Below are 23,100 nucleotides of genomic sequence, written 5' to 3' on the forward strand. Positions count from 1 at the left end.
ATAATATACCTGTAGTCATGGTGTAAACCTGGATGGTGGACCCCAGCGCTGGTGCCTCTATATCAGCTGCAGTATGCACGCTTTAGTGTTTATAGACTATATCAAGCTAGTACTTTGCTGTGTGAATATTTGGGCGTGTATTTACACCCGCTATTTGGATGTGCATTTATGATTGGTAATCTATGATCCATATTTTGGATCTGGCCATCTGTGACATTTTTGTGATTAATTTCCATCAACCCTTCACAGCATATGCAAGCAATACCATATATATTTTTGTGGGATCATGGTGATTCTAGTGGTAATTTTCCCTATTTCTAGACACGGTGGTGTAGATCTGGATGGTTTTTGACCCGATCGGTCTTTCCTGGTACATGGTCAACCTTATTCCCCCCTTACTTTATAGGGTTACGCTACTGCTATATACTATTTGTCAATGGTGTATATTTATGTGATTGTTGTTATTTGAGACTTAAATTTATACTTTTTTAACATATTTGACCTTCGTTGTTCTCAATGGGCTATATAATAGAGTGCTTGTGTCTGTACTAGATTATATCCTAGAAAAGGCATCAGACAAAAAGAAAGGGTTCTCCGAGGAGAAAGTGTCAGTCCTTTCGTAGATCCCCAACCCAACCAGAGGTCAGGCAGATGGAGCTACCCCTATGGAGGTAGGGGTAAGGACTCTATCTCCGTTTCAGGAATAAAGTGATGCTGTGAGTTTGGGGACGGCTAAGGCAGTTCCTGGGAAGTTGGTAGGAGGTCTCAGAAAATCAGTGGGTGTTGGAGATAATCTCTTCGGGCTATAGAATAGTTGACCCAGACCCCGCATTCGAGGTTCATAATAAACTCCCGCCTCCAGTCGGCCGCTTCCCCATGTGGTCAGATGTCCAAGATCTCCTAAAGATCAGGGCAATAGTCCCGATGCCTGAGCAAGAAAAATGCGAGGGCCACTACTCCAGCCTCTTTTCGGTGAAGAAACCTTCGGGAGAAAGCAGGACAATAATAAACCTGAAACCCCTAAACTGCTGGATAAATTACAAAAGATTAAAGATGGAGTCAATCAGGTCTACAATCCCCCTGATAGACAAAAACGCGGTGGTGTGTACCCTAGACTTAAAAAATGTGGTCTCCTACCTAAGGAAACAGGATATCCTCATAGTACCTTACCTAGACTACTTCCTGATTATAGCCACCTCCAAGGAACAACTCATGGAGCACTTCTGGACCTCGGTCTCCATGGTACAGAAACTAGGATGGGTGATAAACTGGAAGAAGTCAGATCTCTCTCCAGAATCCAGGAAGAGGTTCCTGGGGGCTCTCCTAGACTTCCTCCTAAGAACATCTTTTTTGCCAGTAGAGAAGCAGACCGCTATAAAGGGACAGGATCCGCTAATTCACAGGAAGCCATTCCATCAGTAAGGCAATGAGGCTCCAGGGGGGTCATTCTATCTGCCTGGGACAAATGCCAAATGTCCCTAGATACCGTGATGCCCCTATCCATCTCGGTGAGGAAATCTCTACCTTGGTAGACCATTATGGAAAACCTCCAGGCGGGAGTTCCCTGGGTTCTCTCCCCCTGCACAGTAATCGCCACCGACGCAAGTTGGCTAGTCTGGGGTGGCGATACAGAAGGAAGATGCTTCCAGGGAATGTGGAACCCAGAAATCCGAGCCAGGTCCTCAAACGTCAGAGAACTGTATGCAGTATGGAAGGTACTACTCCAGGTCCAGTCGGTAGTCAGGGGCAGGCATGTAATACAGTCGGACAACACAACTGTGGCATTCTTATGCTATCAAGGGGGTCCAAGACATCCTGCCCTACAACATTTGGCAGGGAAGTTCTTTCGATGGGCAGAAAGGATGGTGCTATCCATTTCAGCAGTTCACCTAGATGGTTCCAGGAACCAGGTGACGGACTTCTTGAGCAGGCAAAAGTTATCTCTGACAGAGTGGGAGCTGAACGAAGATGTGTTCAGCATGTGGTGTCAGCGCTGGGGAGTTCCACAGGTAGATCTCTCCGCATCCGGAGAAAACGCAAAGGTCATGAAATTTTTTTTTCCTCTAAACCCCCTAGACAATCTGGCGGATGTTGATGTAATATCCCAATCATGGTGAGAGAAACTGTCCCATGCATTTCCCCCTCTTCCTTGGATTCCAAGAGTACTGAGGAAAGTACAGGAAGAGAGGGCAAAGATAATGTTGGTGGTGCCCTTCTGGCCGAGAAGGAGTTGGTTTCCTCTGCTGAGGAAGATGTCAGTGGAAGATCCCATCCTGCTTCCAAGGAGAAAAAAAATCCTTCCCTGCCACGGCTCAGTGCTCCACCACAATCCGGATAGTCTACAACTTTCGGCATGGATCCGGAGAGGCAGGTCCTGAGATTAAGGGGGTTGTCTGATGTGATCTCTACCCTTCAAGCAAGCAGGAAACGCGTAACCTCAGCAATATATAGCAAGATCTGGAAGAGTTTCTGCATGGACTGTGGGGAGTCGTCGGTGGATACAAGTCGCCCGGATATTATTTATTTATATAGCACCATTGATTCCATGGTGCTGTACATATTCCCAAGATCCTTGATTTCCTGCAGACGGGTTTCAATAAAGGCCTTAGACCAAGTACCCTTGGAGTACAAATTTCAGCGCCAAGTCTACTCTTTGACTCTCCCCTATCAGCCCACCCTTGGATAGCAAGGTTCTCCAAAGGCTGAGTACAAAGGCTGAGACCTTCGGTGAGGAGATCTCCCACCTTTGGGATCTGAACCTGGTGCTCAATGCACTATGTAAGCATCCATAAGGACCAGTGAACAATATGGACATTAGCAGACTCTCATTTAAAAGGCTATCCTAGTAGCGATTACATCAGCCAAAAGGGTAGGAGAATTTACAGGCCCTGTTCATCAAGGACCATTATCTTCAGATATGAGGACCAATTAGTCTTGAGGCTTGGCCTGGCTTTTCTCCGCAAAGTGGTGTCAACCCCGAATATGAACCTGGAAGTCGTACTTCCCTCCTTCTGCCAGCACCCTAGAAACCCCAAGGAACAGTCCTTTCACTCTCTAGACGTTAGGTAGACAGTTCTACACTACCTGGAAGCAGCCAGGGACTGGAGACAGGACGTAAACTTATTTGTGCAGTATGGAGGAACAAATAGGGGTAAATAGGCGGCAAAATCCACACTAGCAAGGTGGATCAGATCCACGATTGGTCTGGCATACGAGGCTGACGGAAAACCTCCTCCCAAGACCCTAAGATCCCATTCAACTAGATACATAGCCACCTCATGTACAGGAAGAGGGGGGCATCAGTAGATCAGATCTGTAGGGCCACAACATGGTCCAGTCTGAGTACCTTCTTGAGACATTACAAAGTAGACTTAGTCTCAGGGTAAGTGGCCTTCGGCAGGAAGGTTCTTCACGCAGTGGTCCCACCCTAGATCACCATACTTTGGTATTCTCCATGGTGCTGTCAGGATTGATGACCTGGAAAACGGTTATTGGACCTACCGGTAATTGTGTTCCAGGAATCCGTCCTGACATCACGGCAAGTTCCCTCCCTTCTGAGAAATTCCATACTTGTGACGTAATGTTTGTATAAAGAATCATCAATAAATTCTGTTGCATCCATCCTGGTGTGGTACTTAGAAAAGACACTGAGGGGTGGAGATGGGAGTATCCTTTTAACCTCTCGTTTCCTGTCCCAGTAAGAAGGACGTCCTCCATTGTGCTGTCAGGATGGATTCCTGTAAACACAATCACCGGTTGGTCTAATTACTGTTTTCTTATGCACAGATCTCTACGCCTGACTGGATGAACTCAACTGGACGAACCTCTTCTCTTGACATCACTTTGGATCGTGAGGTTTTGTTGTTGCCTCAAGAACCCAGTCATGAACAAATGTCCTCAGAGTTCAAGACCATCCTCCTTGGGCTGGTGAGTGGTGGGATGAGATGGGGCGAGTGGTGGCGGCTGGTGGATCTAGCATAGTGGTGGTGGCTGGTGGGATGGGTTGGAGAGGATGGTGGCGGCTTGTGGGAGAGGGTGGTGGCGGCTGGTGGGTTGGGTTGAAAAAGGTGGCGGCGACAGGTTGAGTCCCTTCTAAAAGTGCCCAGATAAAACACTCTCATGGAGTAACTCGACTTTCTTTTATCTTCAGCTGCTATCTTGGGATTTTTGTCAGTGTCCGTGGTCCTTGATCTCGCATGCATTACCGGTGTATGACTAAAGATTCTTCATATATAGCTTCTCCCTTTAATCTGACACCCCCAACCTCACACTCCATCACCCAATCTTTTTTTTTTTTTTTTTTTTATTTCCGTTCCAGCAAAAAGATGCCAATGTGATGGCTGACCAAGTGCTGTTCCCCCTGCAAAACCTGATTGAGTCAGATATTAACGTGGAGGATCTCTCTGGGAAGATGATGATGGTAAAGTATGTCTCCTGGTAGAACTTGAGATATTTGGCATTGGTGATCTGGAAAATGAAATGTACTAAGGAATGTCCCTGATACACAAAATACAAAAGAGAAGTTTCACTCGGACATCTTAGAAAGCGGCGACTACTGGAGGCCATGATGATCTGTTGTGTAATACTACATTTCGCCTGTAGTGGCCACTGCAGAGAACTTTCCGCTGATAATCACTGATCAGGGTGATCGACTGATCACAAGGGCAGCTGCTTCTCGATAAGGGCTCTCCTTAGAGGATGTTTATATGTAGTTTTTTCCCTATATAAAAATTGATACAAACTGAAAACTGGCAGGAGATTTGTTTTTTCCTAATCCAATTTAATCTCAAATGGTGGGGAACTGCAGATAAGAAATACTTAAAGAATTGACGTGTCTGCAGATGGCAGTGCCAGGACTCGACCCTTTACCTCTCGGGACATCCCCTTTACCATTCTGCTTCTCCTCAGATAATACAAGAAGATTTGAGGGAAAGGAGGAAAAACTGGGAAGAAAAACTCCAGCAGCTGCAGCAGCACCAGGAATCTCTGGACAAGGAGTTCGCAAAGTTGTCAGGAAATCTGCGGAGATTGAAGACTGAGCAACTGCACCTGAGGAAGGAGCTGAGCGCCAGGTGAGACGGGACTGATCATCTGCCCCTGTGCTATGACCCGACACCTCAAAGAGCAAAACATGGACCCGATAATCTACACGCGTCCTAGTATTATTACTGTACATAGGGGGCGGTATTATAGCAGCTAAAGTCTCAAACATTGTTTTAACGGCCTTCAGCTCTTTCGAGCCATGACGATGTAATAGATGAACGCTCTGTAGGAAGATCGATGTTGTGGAAGCCTTAGGTCACCAGGGTCTTCTCCGTATCAAGACATCGGGTTGCTGGTCTTCCTCCTCGCCTTTGTTCTTTCTATTCTTCCGCCCATGATGTCCTTCTCCAGTGATTGCTCTCTTCGTAGGATGTGTAGGCAAGTCGTAGCTTGGTGATCCTTGCTTCACGTGACATGTCTGGCTTGATTTGTTCTAAGATTGATTTGGTTGCTCTCCTTCCCATCCATGGTATTGAGAACATTCTTCTCCATCGAAGGCGTTAATTCTTCTTCTGTCTTGTTTCTTTATCGTCCAGGTTTGGCTTCCATATGTTGCCACAGAAAAGACCAGATGTGTCTTCACCGCCAGTGACATGTTTCTGGGTTTGGAGACCTTGTCCCGTGACTTCATTGTTGATTTTCCCATAGTTATTTTCCTGTTGACTTCTGGTGTCGTCACTGCGATTTATACTGATCTGAGTAGGCTGAAGTCCTTCACAACTTGCATTTCATCGCCGTCCATCTCAGATGTGTCCCGGTTGTACCTGGCAGCAGTCAATATCTTTGTCTTCCTTGTATTGAGTAGTAGGTCCCATCTTGTCACTCCTAAAAAAAAAAAGTCCTTCATTCCATCTAAGCTTGCTGCTATCAATGTTGTATCGTCATCGTATTTAAGGTTGTTGATGATTTGTCCAGCAATTTTGATTGCTTTCTATTTTGGCAAGTCCAGCCTTCCTGAACATATCTTCTGTGTATAAACTGAGGAGAGATGCTGACAGGTGTCACGATTCACACCGTGACCGTCACCCCTACGTCACGGATCGGGGTGACTTTAGGCCAACAGACAGCTATCACATGTGCAGGGGGCTTATCTTAGTTATCCCTCCACTGCTAACAATGTGGTGAAAACAAACACACACAAGGCTATTGACCTCTTAGTTTACAGCAGGGGCTTATTCTAGTTATCCCACTGCTTTCAATATACCACAAACTGCAGGGATTTATGTATATTCCGCTTACAGTACCACTTGCAAACTTGCATCTCTGGTGCCCCCCTTACCATCAGGTCAGATTAGGTACTGCACCCTGGGTAATTAGTCGCCAGAAAGGCTGCCTGCTATGTACTGGCTATTGGGCACGCTGCAGCGAGGCAAGATAACTACTCCCACTCAGGCAGGAACGATAATTATCAATGCCACAGTCGCTACCACGACTCCCAAAGGCACAGAACAAGGTATCCTGCCATCAGCTTCGATTAAACGGGTCCGAAGCTAACCCAAAACAGTAGCGTAATTCCCTTCAGAAGACTTAGGATACGTTTTAGAGCAGGAAGAACGAAACTAGTAATTTAGATATTTTACTCCGAAGAGAAGGCAGTGTTAATAAAAAAATATTACAAGGATGTTACAAAATGAGACAATTGAAAATATGTACAAGCAATTATAAAAATAACATGGATTAAAGAAGGGTAAAACTCACATGTTCTCAGATCATGTCAGGCAAAACCATGCTGGCAGGCAGAACCCAGATGTCCCAGTGCATAGAACAGCTCCTCAGGCAAAAAACTGAGACTAAAGGCTGGGCTAAGTGTAAAGACTTATAAACTCCAGCCTCGTGACATCACTAAAGGGCTGGTTAATGATATTCACTGAGGTCAGAGATATTTAAGTTCTCAGACCCTGGAGACAAAAGAAATTCCTGACTGAGAAGGGAGGGACCACAGGTGGCTTTGCAGGATTGGTCACCTGCAGTTTAAAGCCACACCCTGCTCACACACTACCTTCAAATTACCCAGTGTTTGGCATAGGGCTGGTTTGTTGTATTCAGGGGTGAGAGAGGGGTTTTTAGCTGCCATGTGCCTTCAGGACCACGGTCAGATGTGCAAAAATCCCTCAGCTCTGTTTTTTGCATTATCGTGACAACATGGTGCCTCCTTGTCTGATGCCTCACTCTACTTTGAACCATACAGTGTCCTGTTCAGACAGTTACTTTGTGGTTGATTGTAAAGATTCCCAGTGAGGCTGATCAGATGGTTCGGCACACCCATATCCTTCATGATATTCCAAAGTTTCCGGTGATCAACAGTGGAAGACTTTGCCGTAGTCGATGAAGCAGAAATCTTTCCCTGAATTCTTTGGTCTTTTCCATTATCCATCTGTTGACGATCACATCTCTTGTTCCTCGGCCTTCTCTAAATCCTGCTCCTTCCTCTGGCAGCTCTTTATCACTAAGGCTGTAGCCGTCTTTGTAGGATCTTCTGTAGTATTTGGCATGAGGTATGAGTTTCCACAGTGGGGAGCATCTCCCTTCTCCAGAATAAACACCGATCTTCTCCAATCCTTGGGCCATTTACCAGTTGACCATATCTGGTGACACCGGCGTGTGATGACGTTAACTGCAGCTTCAGAAGACAGAGCGCTATTGGAATATTGTCATCTCCCGGTGCTTTGTTGTTTGACAGAAGCTTTATCGCAGCCACGACTTTGTCTTTCAGCATGTTCGGCTCTCTATAATTTCTAGTCTCCGGTTCTACCCGTATCGGAGTCTTTCTTGTAGAGAAGCTCCGTGTCCTCTCTCCACCTTTCCTTGATCTGCTCTGGCTCAGTTTCTTCCCATCAGCTTCTTACAACATTCCCACTCTTGGCGGCAACTTTCCTGGTCTCTCTTTGATCTTTTGCGTTGCCTTCCTGGCCTTGCCCTAGAGATGTTTGCTTTCTGACTCTGTACACATCTTTTGGTAATAAAGTTCTTTGTCTCCTCGAATGGCTCTTTAGTCTTTTACTGATGTGGTCTGCATCCTGCTCGTTACCCATTTGTTTTTCTTTGATCTTTAGGGTCTCTTCTGTTAGCCATGGTCGCACCGGTATCTTCTGCCTCTTGTTTGTCCATCTGGCTTCTTCAGTAATCATAGTCTTTGTGTCCGTAAGTCCTCTGACTTTCATCCGTGTCCAGTGATCGAAATCTGTTGTGAAGACCGTTCCAAACATTTCCAGTATGTTGGTCAAAGTTGGAAACTGACTGTCTAGTCTGTGTGCACAGCTTGACTCTAATCTGATGTCAATAGTTCTTGGTCGGTTCCACAGTTTTCACTGGAATAATCGACATCTTACTTTGGTCTTTGGTGAACACATATGAAGTCAATCTGATTCTTAAATGCCCCATTCAGTGATGTCCATGGGTAGAGTCTCCATATGTGATTTTGGAAGGAGTTCATGATGGACAGCTGATTGGTCATCCAAAGTCAATGAATCTTCCTCCAGACTCTTTATATTAACCAAGTCCAAAGTTTTCAACAACGGTTCCATGTTTGCCATGGACCACTCTGGCAGTCAAGTTTCCCATGATGATGAGCAAGTCTTGTTTTGGCATCTTGTTGTTTTCTTCTTGATCGTAGAAAAGTTCAAGGTCCTCCTGATCGGCATGTGGTGTTGGTGAATAGACTTGTATAACTGTGACATGGATTGGCGCTCTTTATTGTATCGAGATCACGATCACTGACAGCCAGTAGCATAGCTACCAGGGGGCAGAGGGTGCGAGCGCCCCGTGCCCGGAGCTCTGAGGGGGTCACCTGGAGCTACGCTACTGCTTTCATTCTGCGGCACAGCAGGGAGAATCACTCTGCCGCTATGGGGCAGTATTATAGCAGTTATATTCTTGTACATAGGGACAGTATTATAGTAGTTATATTCTTATACATAGGGGCAGTATTATAGTAGTTAAATTCTTATACATAGGAGCAGTATTATAGTAGTTCTATTCTTGTACATAGGGACAGTATTATAGTAGTTATATTCTTGTACATAGGGGGCAGTATTATAGTAGTTATATTCTTGTACATAGGGGCAGTATTATAGTAGTTATATTCTTGTACATAGGAGCAGTATTATAGTAGTTCTATTCTTGTACATAGGGGCAGTATTATAGTAGTTCTATTCTTGTACATAGGGACAGTATTATAGTAGTTATATTCTTGTACATAGGGGCAGTATTATAGTAGTTATATTCTTGTACATAGGGGGCAGTATTATAGTAGTTATATTCTTGTACATAGGGGGCAGTATTATAGTAGTTATATTCTTGTACATAGGGGGCAGTATTATAGTAGTTATATTCTTGTACATAGGGGCAGTATTATAGTAGTTATATTCTTGTACATAGGGGCAGTATTATAGTAGTTATGTTCTTGTACATAGGGGCAGTATTATAGTAGTTATATTCTTGTACATAGGGGGCAGTATTATAGTAGTTATATTCTTGTACATAGGGGCAGTATTATAGTAGTTATATTCTTGTACATAGGGGCAGTATTATAGTAGTTATGTTCTTGTACATAGGGGCAGTATTATAGTAGTTATGTTCTTGTACATAGGGGCAGTATTATAGTAGTTGTATTCTTGTACATAGGGGCAGTATTATAATAGTTATATTCTTGTACATAGGGGGCAGTATTATAGTAGTTATATTCTTGTATATAGAGGGCAGTATTATAGTAGTTATATTCTTGTACATAGGAGCAGTATTATAGTAGTTGTATTCTTGTACATAGGGGGCAGTATTATAGTAGTTATATTCTTGTACATAGGAGCAGTATTATAGTAGTTATATTCTTGTACATAGCAGTATTATAGTAGTTATATTCTTGTATATAGAGGGCAGTATTATAGTAGTTATATTCTTGTACATAGGAGCAGTATTATAGTAGTTATATTCTTGTATATAGGGAGCAGTATTATAGTAGTTATATTCCTGTACATAGGGGCAGTATTATAGTAGTTATATTCTTGTACATAGGGGGCAGTATTATAGTAGTTATATTCTTGTACATAGGAGCAGTATTATAGTAGGTATATTCTTGTATATAGGGGCAGTATTATAGCAGTTATATTCTTGTACATAGGGGCAGTATTATAGTAGGTATATTCTTGTATATAGGGGCAGTATTATAGCAGTTATATTCTTGTACATAGGAGCAGTATTATAGTAGTTATATTCTTGTACATAGGAGCAGTATTATAGTAGGTATATTCTTGTATATAGGGGCAGTATTATAGCAGTTATATTCTTGTACATAGGGGCAGCTTTCCTCCTGTGTGATGTAGATAATACGGGCATATTTGGCAGTGAGACGTCGGCTGACTAATATTTCGCTGCCACCATGAGAGGCTTAGTGAGCGGCAGTCACTTTGGGATCTGGAGATCTGGCAGGTGTTGCGGCGCTCGGCCTTGTGGCGCCTGTGTACTGTATTCATGATGTGGATGTAAACACCATGTAATCGCTCTGAGGCTTCACACGGGGAGACGGATCCATCTCTCGTTGCGGTCTTGGACTTTCGTGACACCGGCGTTCTGTCCTGCGCCTCGTCTGACCTTTGCTCGGTTTACTGCGCGCTCTTCGGATTTTGCCAGGGATTTAGGCCTAGGCTTAAGTTGTCAGGATGATGTGAGTGCTGGTCTGTGGATGATGAAGTTGTTCTCTAAGTGCTGTATCCCAGGAGGAGGCGGAGTGGAGCGGCCTCACGGCTCTGGCGCCTCCGTCACTACAGTCTCCCGCTGACTGTTTCCTTACCGCATTTCTCCGGCCGTTCCATCTTTGTTTTTTTTCTCTATATTTTTTTCCTTACCGTCAAACTTCTCAAGCAGATTACAGCCGAGCTGCAGACTAACCACAGAGCCCTCGTCTCGACTTCCCACCTTTGTCCGAAAAGTCAGGTATGACATTGGAGATCCGGGCGAAGATGCTGCAGAAACGCTGCAACTTGTGCGTTTTTTTTTTTCCCAGAAGTCGGCACCAACTTTGCTCAACAGTATAAGAGCAGCGGCTTATCGGACATCTAAGCAGAGACGACCCCTGAGGAAGCCCCCTGCTGCGAAACGCTAATGAGCACAAATCGCAGTAACAGAAGCTGCGTGAGCACTGCAACCTCGTGTGTGCCGCAGACTGCTGTGCAGAGCTGAACTTCGTCACAGTCTCACCTTTTTCTATAAACCCTACTCTGATTTATATCAAACGTCTGCGCTCCGATCTTTGTAGTCAGATCCAGAGGCGTTCTGTACAATCTCCTCCGCATCTATAAAAGATGGATGAGAGAAAACCGCCAATCCCTGAACTGCAGCCCCGAAAGGAAACCAGCAAGATGAAACTATAAATGGTCACCTCCACAAGGGGGCAGTATTATAGTAGTTATATTCTTGTTCATAGGGGCAGTATTATAGTAGTTATATTCTTGTATATAGGAGCAGTATTATAGTAGTTATATTCTTGTACATAGGGGCAGTATTATAGTAGTTATATTCTTGTTCATAGGGGCAGTATTATAGTAGTTATATTCTTGTACATAGGGGCAGTATTATAGTAGTTATATTCTTGTACATAGGAGCAGTATTATAGTAGTTATATTCTTGTACATAGGGGCAGTATTTTAGTAGTTATATTCTTGTACATAGGGGCAGTATTATAGTAGTTATATTCTTGTACATAGGGGCAGTATTATAGTAGTTATATTCTTGTACATAGGGGCAGTATTATAGTAGTTATATTCTTGTACATAGGAGCAGTATTATAGTAGTTATATTCTTGTACATAGGAGCAGTATTATAGTAGTTATATTCTTGTTCATAGGGGCAGTATTATAGTAGTTATATTCTTGTACATAGGAGCAGTATTATAGTAGTTATATTCTTGTTCATAGGGGCAGTATTATAGTAGTTATATTCTTGTACATAGGGGGCAGTATTATAGTAGTTATATTCTTGTTCATAGGGGCAGTATTATAGTAGTTATATTCTTGTACATAGGAGCAGTATTATAGTAGTTATATTCTTGTTCATAGGGGCAGTATTATAGTAGTTATATTCTTGTACATAGGAGCAGTATTATAGTAGTTATATTCTTGTTCATAGGGGCAGTATTATAGTAGTTATATTCTGGTACATAGGAGCAGTATTATAGTAGTTATATTCTTGTACATAGGAGAAGTATTATAGTAGTTATATTCCTGTACATAGGGGGCAGTATTATAGTAGTTACCGTATATTCTTGTACATAGGAGCAGTATTATAGTAGTTATATTCTTGTACATAGGGGCAGTATTATAGTAGTTATATTCTTGTATATAGGGGGCAGTATTATAGTAGTTATATTCTTGTACATAGGAGAAGTATTATAGTAGTTATATTCCTGTACATAGGGGGCAGTATTATAGTAGTTACCGTATATTCTTGTACATAGGAGCAGTATTATAGTAGTTATATTCTTGTACATAGGGGCAGTATTATAGTAGTTATATTCTTGTATATAGGGGGCAGTATTATAGTAGTTATATTCTTGTACATAGGAGCAGTATTATAGTAGTTATATTCTTGTACATAGGGGCAGTATTATAGTAGTTATATTCCTGTACATAGGGGGCAGTATTATAGTAGTTATATTCTTGTATATAGGGGGCAGTATTATAGTAGTTATATTCTTGTACATAGGGGCAGTATTATAGTAGTTATATTCTTGTACATAGGGGCAGTATTATAGTAGTTATATTCTTGTACATAGGAGCAGTATTATAATAGTTATATTCTTGTACATAGGAGCAGTATTATAGTAGTTATATTCTTCTACATAGGAGCAGTATTATAATAGTTATATTCTTGTACATAGGGGCAGTATTATAGTAGTTATATTCGTGTACATAGGAGCAGTATTATAGTAGTTATATTCTTGTACATAGGAGCAGTATTATAGTAGTTATATTCCTGTACATATGGGCAGTATTATAGTAGTTATATTCTTGTACATAGGAGCAGTATTATAGTAGTTATATTCTTGTACATAGAGGCAGTATTATAGTAGTTATATTCCTGTACATAGGAGCAGTATTATAGTAGTTATATTCCTGTACATAGGAGCAGTATTATAGTAGTTATATTCTTGTACATAGGGGGCAGTATTATAGTAGTTATATTCTTGTACATAGAGGCAGTATTATAGCATTCATATTTTTGTGCATAGGAACAGTGTTATAGTAGTTATATTCCTGTATATCAGGGGCAGTATTATATTATAGTTGGGGGTGTTATTCCTTATGATAACTTTATTTTCTGTTGTGATCTGATGACATTTGTGATGTGGATTTCTGCACCCCGGATGATTTGATCCCTGGTGTTTGGGGCAGTTTTCTGTTGCCCCTGTCGGTGCGGATCCCGCTTTCTCTCCCTGGATTGTTTTTGGTGCTCGGTGCGATGCTCTGCAGTCATTTCAGGGACGTGTTTGTTTTGTTCAGTTTTTGCATGTGACATCATTTCGTGGTTTGAGGAACAAAGAACCGTGTAGACAGGTGCTCCCTCTTTCTCGCTCCCTCTTTCTCTCTCCCTCTTTCTCGCTCCCTCTTTCTCTCTCCCTCTTTCTCGCTCCTCTTCGCCGCCTCTTGTCATATATTATATATATATTGTTTTTGCGCTTTTTCATTGACTTGTGGTTTCCACTCCTTGAACAGAGCACAAGATCTGGAGGCCGCCAGGCGTCTGCAGGAGGAAGCCGAGGGGAGGGAGGCCGCTGTCCTCACCCAGCTCCATGATTCGGCTTACAAACAAGACGACTTGACCAGCCAGGTACTGCGTCTCCCCGTGTGCCGCCGGCACTGCCTCACTGGGTGGAATGGATGTTGCCGGGTGGAATGGATGTTGCGTTTTTTTGTGGTTGTGAAGTTTTGGGCGATTGGAGTTGGGACGGGAAGTTTTATGCGGAAGTCGTCATTGCCCAACTCGCTGCTCTTCCTGTAGAATTGTTCTGGCGCTTGTTGTGCTATAATCTGGTATCTGCCAAACCTGTGAGATCCACAATGAACCGACCACAATGCCGCCAGTTGTACGGATGCTGCCATTGATTGTGGTTAACGAGGGTGGATGAAAACAATATCTGGTGCAGTCCCCTGTATGGGGGATTTAAGTTGGAGGGCACCGTGCTCTGGTCCCCCCTCCTGGGCCGTAGGAGGGCACCATGCTCTGGTCCAACCTTCTTGGGCCGTAGGAGGTCACCGTACTCTGGTCCCCCCTCCTGGGCCGTAGGAGGGCACTGTTCTCTGGTTCCCCCTCTTGGGCCGTAGGAGGGCACCGTGCTCTGGTCCCCCTTCCTGGGCTGTAGGAGGTCACTCTGCTCTGGTCCCCCTTCCTGGGCCGTAGGAGGGCACCGTGCTCTGGTCCCCCTTCCTGGGCCGTAGGAGGGCACCGTGCTTTGGTCCCCCTTCCTGGGCCGTAGGAGGGCACCGTGCTCTGGTCCCCCTTCCTGGGCCGTAGGAGGGCACCGTGCTCTGGTCCCCCTTCCTGGGCCGTAGGAGGGCACCGTGCTCTGGCTTTCTTGGCCCTTAGAGGGGCGCCATGCTCTGGCCCTTTTCTCACTGGTGTATTGCAATCTTCTGTTCTGCATTTCTGTGCAGCCCTCTGCCCCTGATTAGCAGCAGACCAGGCACCGGCCCCGGCTTGTGGCTGCACACTTGCTTCCTCTTTGTTATTGCTGTCTCCTGTCGCCCACAGATCGATGATTTGGAAATCTCTCTCCGCGCCGTGCGGTCAGAGTCAGAGGAGCTGCAGAGAGAGTTAGAAGAAACCCGGAGGGAGCAGCAGGAGCTGCAGGCAGCAGTGCAGGGGTTAACCAGCGACCGCCGGAGCCGAGAGCTGGCGGGTGAGTGCGGGGCATCGGGGGGGTGTCGGGCGGGTGAGTGCGTGGGGTGGGTGAGTGCGGGGCGTGGGGTGGGTGAGTGCAGGGGGCGTCAGGCGGGTGAGTGCGAGGGGCTGGTGAGTGGGGGTGGCGGGGGGCGGGGCGCTGGGCGGGTGAGTGCGGGGCGTTGGGCTGGTGAGTGGGGGTGGCGGGGGGCGTTGGGCGGGTGAGTGCGGGGCGTTGGGCGGGTGAGTGCGGGGCGTTGGGCGGGTGAGTGCGAGGGGCTGGTGAGTGGGGGTGGCGGGGGGCTGGGCGGGTGAGTGCGGGGCGTTGGGCTGGTGAGTGGGGGTGGCGGGGGGCGTTGGGCGGGTGAGTGCGGGGCGTTGGGCGGGTGAGTGCGGGGCGTTGGGCGGGTGAGTGCGAGGGGCTGGTGAGTGGGGGGGGGGCGTTGGGCGGGTGAGTGCGAGGGGCTGGTGAGTGGGGGTGGCGGGGGGCGTTGGGCGGGTGAGTGCGGGGCGTTGGGCGGGTGAGTGCGGGGCGTCGGGGGGGGGGGCTTCGGGTGAGTGCGGGGGGTGTGGGGCGGGTGAGTGCGGGGCGTCGGGCGGGTGAGTGCGGGGGGCCCGGAGGAATGAGCCCGGAGAGCAGTTTACTTCTAGTCACCGACTGTCGTCTCCTCGGACGGCGAATCACAAATTGAAGCTCAAATTGTTGAACTTGTGCAGAATTTCCATCTAGAGACGTTTCTTGGTTCTTTCCCTCCGGTTCATCATTTATTTTTTCTGTCATTTTACTTTTCTCTATTTTCGGATCTGATTCCTTATTCTTCTCTTCTTGCTTCCTTCAGGTTCTGCTCGCTGTGAGACGATAAATCTGCTGCCGGGCCGGATACTGGATCATCAGGTAGATCTCGATCTGATCGCATTAATCTGCAGAATTTTTTAAAAATTACTTTTTTTTTTTTTTTGCATTTTTCTTTTCTACAAATTTGATTAAAGGATTTTAAAGTAGTGTTGTGAATGTGCGGTGGTCTCCGGTGTGGTCCGTGGTGGGCTGGCGTGCCTCCCGTGGTGATTTATGGTGGGCTGCGGTGGCTCCTGTGGTGGGCTGGCATGCCTCTTGCGGTGGGCTGGCTTGGCTCCTGTGGTGGTTTGTGGTGGGCTGCGGTGGCTCCCGTGGTGGGCTGCGGTGGCTCCTGTGGTGGGCTGTGGTGGCTCCTGTGCTAGGCTGGTGTGCCTCCCGTGGTGGTTTGTGGTGGGCTGCAGTGGCTCCTGTGGTGGGCTGGCATGCCTCTTGTGGTGGGCTGTGGTGCCTCTTGTGGTGGGCTGCGGTGGCTCCTGTGGTGGGCTGGCATGCCTCTTGTGGTGGGCTGTGGTGCCTCTTGTGGTGGGCTGCGGTGGCTCCTGTGGTGGGCTGCGGTGCCTCCCGTGGTGGTTTGTGGTGGGCTGCGGTGGCTTCTGTGGTGGGCTGCGGTGGCTCCTGTGAGGGGCTGTGGTGGCTCCCGTGGTGGGCTGCGGTGGCTTCTGTGGTGGTTTCTGGTGGGCTGCGGTGCCTCCCGTGGTGGGCTGCGGTGGCTCCTGTGGTGGGCTGCGGTGGCTTCTGTGGTGGTTTCTGGTGGGCTGCGGTGGCTCCTGTGGTGGGCTGCGGTGGCTCCTGTGAGGGGCTGTGGTTGGTTGCCACCCTGGTTTTCTCACACTTTGTACCAGTACCCTAGATGTCCTGATTCTTCACACTGGAGTCGGACCCCCGTGCGTGGCGTAGCGGTGGGTGTGGAGTTACGGGGTCTCACTATAAACAGTCGTCTCTCCCAGTAAACCAGTCTGTGCAGGATCCACCCCAATAAGGCTTCTCTGCACAGACTGGTGACTTGCACAGGCTGGAACAGCTGCGATAGGATCCTGGGGGCGCGGGGGTCCTCCCGCCCAGACCTGAGATTATGGGGGAGTCCGCAGAATAAATATTTGTGGATTATACAAACTCTTCTCCTCCAGACAAGTTCCATCCGAGAGGAGGTCGGTGGCCGAGGATCCAGCTGCATCTGCAGACGTCTCCAGACGGCACCCGGGGAGGAGGCGCAGCTCGGATACGCACCGTCATCAGGTAACCGGAGGCTGAGATGCATCTGGGTCACTATAAAAGCTTGTCCCCTTCTACCACCTCTGCCGGGTCCCCTCTCCTGGGATCTACTACTCCTTTAGCAGATGTGCGATTATTTAACAATGGACCGGATGATGGAGGGAGTAATCTTGTCTGCTGATCCCCCATCGGGGCAACAAATCCATGTCTGCCTGTGATTGGCTGTCAGGGAGGAGAGGAGCCTCTGGTGACGCCCCCCAAGGGCAAATAAGGCCGAGTGCAGCTACTTTCCCTCTAAAGACCCCAGACCGTGGCCCCCATAGCTGCATCTCCTAGACAATATATACTTTATATATCTATAGACCCCCTGTAGACCCCAGTCTGTGGCCCCTGTATCTACATCCCCCAGAGGGTATATACTTTATATATCTATATACGCCCTGTAGACCCCAGTCTGTGGCCCCTGTATCTACGTCCCCCTGAGGATATATACTTTATATATCTATATACGCCCTGTAGACCCCAGTCTGTGGCCCCTGTATCTACGTCCCCCAGAGGGTATATACTTTATATATCTATATACCCCCTGTAGACCCCAGTCTGGGCCCCTGTATCTACATCCCCCAGAGGATATATACTTTATATATCTATAGACCCCCTGTAGACCCCAGTCTGTGGCCCCTGTATCTACGTCCCCCAGAGGATATATACTTTATATATCTATATACGCCCTGTAGACCCCAGTCTGTGGCCCCTGTATCTACGTCCCCCAGAGGGTATATACTTTATATATCTATATACCCCCTGTAGACCCCAGTCTGGGCCCCTGTATCTACATCCCCCAGAGGATATATACTTTATATATCTATATACGCCCTGTAGACCCCAGTCTGTGGCCCCTGTATCTACGTCCCCCTGAGGGTATATACTTTATATATCTATATACGCCCTGTAGACCCCAGTCTGGGCCCCTGTATCTACGTCCCCCTGAGGGTATATACTTTATATATCTATATACGCCCTGTAGACCCCAGTCTGTGGCCCCTGTATCTACATCCCCCTGAGGGTATATACTTTATATATCTATATACGCCCTGTAGACCCCAGTCTGTGGCCCCTGTATCTACGTCCCCCAGAGAATATATACTTTACATATCTATATACGCCCTGTAGACCCCAGTCTGGGCCCCTGTATCTACGTCCCCCTGAGGATATATACTTTATATATCTATATACGCCCTGTAGACCCCAGTCTGGGCCCTGTATCTACGTCCCCCTGAGGGTATATACTTTATATATCTATATACGCCCTGTAGACCCCAGTCTGGGCCCTGTATCTACATCCCCCTGAGGGTATATACTTTATATATCTATATACGCCCTGTAGACCCCAGTCTGGGCCCCTGTATCTACGTCCCCCTGAGGGTATATACTTTATATATCTATATACGCCCTGTAGACCCCAGTCTGGGCCCCTGTATCTACGTCCCCCAGAGGGTATATACTTTATATATCTATATACGCCCTGTAGACCCCAGTCTGTGGCCCCTGTATCTACGTCCCCCAGAGGGTATATACTTTATATATCTATATACCCCCTGTAGACCCCAGTCTGGGCCCCTGTATCTACATCCCCCAGAGGATATATACTTTATATATCTATAGACCCCCTGTAGACCCCAGTCTGTGGCCCCTGTATCTACGTCCCCCAGAGGATATATACTTTATATATCTATATACGCCCTGTAGACCCCAGTCTGTGGCCCCTGTATCTACGTCCCCCAGAGGGTATATACTTTATATATCTATATACGCCCTGTAGACCCCAGTCTGTGGCCCCTGTATCTACGTCCCCCAGAGGGTATATACTTTATATATCTATATACGCCCTGTAGACCCCAGTCTGGGCCCCTGTATCTACGTCCCCCTGAGGATATATACTTTATATATCTATATACGCCCTGTAGACCCCAGTCTGTGGCCCCTGTATCTACGTCCCCCTGAGGGTATATACTTTATATATCTATATACGCCCTGTAGACCCCAGTCTGTGGCCCCTGTATCTACATCCCCCAGAGGATATATACTTTATATATCTATATACCCCCTGTAGACCCCAGTCTGGGCCCCTGTATCTACGTCCCCCTGAGGGTATATACTTTATATATCTATATACGCCCTGTAGACCCCAGTCTGTGGCCCCTGTATCTACATCCCCCTGAGGGTATATACTTTATATATCTATATACGCCCTATAGACCCCAGTCTGTGGCCCCTGTATCTACGTCCCCCAGAGGGTATATACTTTATATATCTATATACGCCCTGTAGACCCCAGTCTGTGGCCCCTGTATCTACGTCCCCCTGAGGGTATATACTTTATATATCTATAGACCCCCTGTAGACCCCAGTCTGTGGCCCCTGTATCTACGTCCCCCTGAGGGTATATACTTTATATATCTATATACGCCCTGTAGACCCCAGTCTGGGCCCCTGTATCTACGTCCCCCAGAGGGTATATACTTTATATATCTATATACCCCTGTAGACCCCAGTCTGTGGCCCCTGTATCTACGTCCCCCAGAGGGTATATACTTTATATATCTATATACGCCCTGTAGACCCCAGTCTGTGGCCCCTGTATCTACGTCCCCCAGAGGATATATACTTTATATATCTATATACGCCCTGTAGACCCCAGTCTGTGACCCCTGTATCTACGTCCCCCTGAGGATATATACTTTATATATCTATAGACCCCCTGTAGACCCCAGTCTGGGCCCCTGTATCTACGTCCCCCAGAGGGTATATACTTTATATATCTATATACGCCCTGTAGACCCCAGTCTGGGCCCCTGTATCTACGTCCCCCTGAGGATATATACTTTATATATCTATATACGCCCTGTAGACCCCAGTCTGTGGCCCCTGTATCTACGTCCCCCTGAGGATATATACTTTATATATCTATATACGCCCTGTAGACCCCAGTCTGTGGCCCCTGTATCTACGTCCCCCTGAGGATATATACTTTATATATCTATATACGCCCTGTAGACCCCAGTCTGGGCCCCTGTATCTACGTCCCCCAGAGGGTATATACTTTATATATCTATATACCCCTGTAGACCCCAGTCTGTGGCCCCTGTATCTACGTCCCCCTGAGGGTATATACTTTATATATCTATATACGCCCTGTAGACCCCAGTCTGGGCCCCTGTATCTACATCCCCCTGAGGGTATATACTTTATATATCTATATACGCCCTGTAGACCCCAGTCTGGGCCCCTGTATCTACGTCCCCCTGAGGATATATACTTTATATATCTATATACGCCCTGTAGACCCCAGTCTGTGGCCCCTGTATCTACGTCCCCCTGAGGATATATACTTTATATATCTATATACGCCCTGTAGACCCCAGTCTGTGGCCCCTGTATCTACGTCCCCCTGAGGGTATATACTTTATATATCTATATACGCCCTGTAGACCCCAGTCTGTGGCCCCTGTATCTACGTCCCCCTGAGGGTATATACTTTATATATCTATATACGCCCTGTAGACCCCAGTCTAGGCCCCTGTATCTACGTCCCCCTGAGGATATATACTTTATATTTCTATATACGCCCTGTAGACCCCAGTCTGGGCCCCTGTATCTACGTCCCCCTGAGGATATATACTTTATATATCTATATACGCCCTGTAGACCCCAGTCTGGGCCCCTGTATCTACGTCCCCCAGAGGATATATACTTTATATATCTATATACGCCCTGTAGACCCCAGTCTGGCCCCTGTATCTACGTCCCCCAGAGGGTATATACTTTATATATCTATATACGCCCTGTAAACCCCAGTCTGTGGCCCCTGTATCTACGTCCCCCTGAGGGTATATACTTTATATTTCTATATACGCCCTGTAGACCCCAGTCTGGGCCCCTGTATCTACGTCCCCCTGAGGATATATACTTTATATATCTATATACGCCCTGTAGACCCCAGTCTGGGCCCCTGTATCTACGTCCCCCAGAGGATATATACTTTATATATCTATATACGCCCTGTAGACCCCAGTCTGGCCCCTGTATCTACGTCCCCCTGAGGGTATATACTTTATATATCTATATACGCCCTGTAGACCCCAGTCTGTGGCCCCTGTATCTACGTCCCCCAGAGGATATATACTTTATATATCTATATACGCCCTGTAGACCCCAGTCTGTGGCCCCTGTATCTACGTCCCCCTGAGGATATATACTTTATATATCTATATACGCCCTGTAGACCCCAGTCTGGCCCCTGTAGCTGCATCCCACTGAGGGTATATACTTTATATATCTATATACGTCCTGTAGACCCCAGTCTGTGGTCCCTGTATCTACGTCCCCCTGAGGGTATATACTTTATATATCTATATACGCCCTGTAGACCCCAGTCTGTGGCCCCTGTATCTACATCCCCCTGAGGGTATATACTTTATATATCTATAGACCCCCTGTAGACCCCAGTCTGGGCCCCTGTATCTACGTCCCCCAAAGGATATATACTTTATATATCTATAGACCCCCTGTAGACCCCAGTCTGGGCCCCTGTATCTACGTCCCCCAAAGGATATATACTTTATATATCTATAGACCCCCTGTAGACCCCAGTCTGGGCCCCTGTATCTACGTCCCCCTGAGGGTATATACTTTATATATCTATATACGCCCTGTAGACCCCAGTCTGTGGCCCCTGTATCTACGTCCCCCAGAGGATATATACTTTATATATCTATAGACGCCCTGTAGACCCCAGTCTGGGCCCCTGTATCTACGTCCCCCTGAGGATATATACTTTATATATCTATATACGCCCTGTAGACCCCAGTCTGTGGCCCCTGTATCTACATCCCCCTGAGGGTATATACTTTATATATCTATAGACCCGCTGTAGACCCCAGTCTGTGGCCCCTGTATCTACGTCCCCCTGAGGGTATATACTTTATATATCTATATACGCCCTGTAGACCCCAGTCTGGGCCCCTGTATCTACGTCCCCCTGAGGGTATAAACTTTATATATCTATATACGCCCTGTAGACCCCAGTCTGTGGCCCCTGTATCTACGTCCCCCTGAGGATATATACTTTATATATCTATATACGCCCTGTAGACCCCAGTCTGTGGCCCCTGTATCTACGTCCCCCTGAGGGTATATACTTTATATATCTATATACGCCCTGTAGACCCCAGTCTGGGCCCCTGTATCTACATCCCCCAGAGGGTATATACTTTATATATCTATATACGCCCTGTAGACCCCAGTCTGGGCCCCTGTATCTACGTCCCCCTGAGGGTATATACTTTATATATCTATATACGCCCTGTAGACCCCAGTCTGGGCCCCTGTATCTACATCCCCCAGAGGGTATATACTTTATATATCTATATACGCCCTGTAGACCCCAGTCTGGGCCCCTGTATCTACGTCCCCCTGAGGGTATATACTTTATATATCTATATACGCCCTGTAGACCCCAGTCTGGGCCCCTGTATCTACATCCCCCAGAGGGTATATACTTTATATATCTATATACGCCCTGTAGACCCCAGTCTGGGCCCCTGTATCTACGTCCCCCAGAGGGTATATACTTTATATATCTATATACGCCCTGTAGACCCCAGTCTGGGCCCCTGTATCTACGTCCCCCAGAGGGTATATACTTTATATATCTATATACGCCCTGTAGACCCCAGTCTGGGCCCCTGTATCTACGTCCCCCTGAGGGTATATACTTTATATATCTATATACGCCCTGTAGACCCCAGTCTGTGGCCCCTGTATCTACGTCCCCCTGAGGATATATACTTTATATATCTATATACGCCCTGTAGACCCCAGTCTGTGGCCCCTGTATCTACGTCCCCCTGAGGATATATATTTTATATATCTATATACCCCCTGTAGACCCCAGTCTGGGCCCCTGTATCTACGTCCCCCTGAGGATATATACTTTATATATCTATATACGCCCTGTAGACCCCAGTCTGGGCCCCTGTATCTACATCCCCCTGAGGGTATATACTTTATATATCTATATACGCCCTGTAGACCCCAGTCTGTGGCCCCTGTATCTA

General features: G+C 46.7%; 1 protein-coding gene across 1 annotated transcript in view; it reads left to right on the plus strand.

Moving 5' to 3' along the window:
• IRAG2 (inositol 1,4,5-triphosphate receptor associated 2) overlaps window positions 1–23,100 on the plus strand; it is a 93,709-nt gene that overhangs the window by 19,822 nt on the left and 50,787 nt on the right. Inside the window, exons 14-20 of the mRNA XM_069762828.1 lie at window positions 3,787–3,927; window positions 4,319–4,420; window positions 4,909–5,072; window positions 13,749–13,863; window positions 14,785–14,932; window positions 15,753–15,808; window positions 16,897–17,005. Coding sequence (XP_069618929.1) covers window positions 3,787–3,927; window positions 4,319–4,420; window positions 4,909–5,072; window positions 13,749–13,863; window positions 14,785–14,932; window positions 15,753–15,808; window positions 16,897–17,005 — 835 coding nt within the window. The remainder of the gene's footprint in view (window positions 1–3,786; window positions 3,928–4,318; window positions 4,421–4,908; window positions 5,073–13,748; window positions 13,864–14,784; window positions 14,933–15,752; window positions 15,809–16,896; window positions 17,006–23,100) is intronic.

This window comes from Ranitomeya imitator, chromosome 4 (genome assembly GCF_032444005.1).
Source record: "Ranitomeya imitator isolate aRanImi1 chromosome 4, aRanImi1.pri, whole genome shotgun sequence".
Taxonomy (NCBI): domain Eukaryota; kingdom Metazoa; phylum Chordata; class Amphibia; order Anura; family Dendrobatidae; genus Ranitomeya; species Ranitomeya imitator.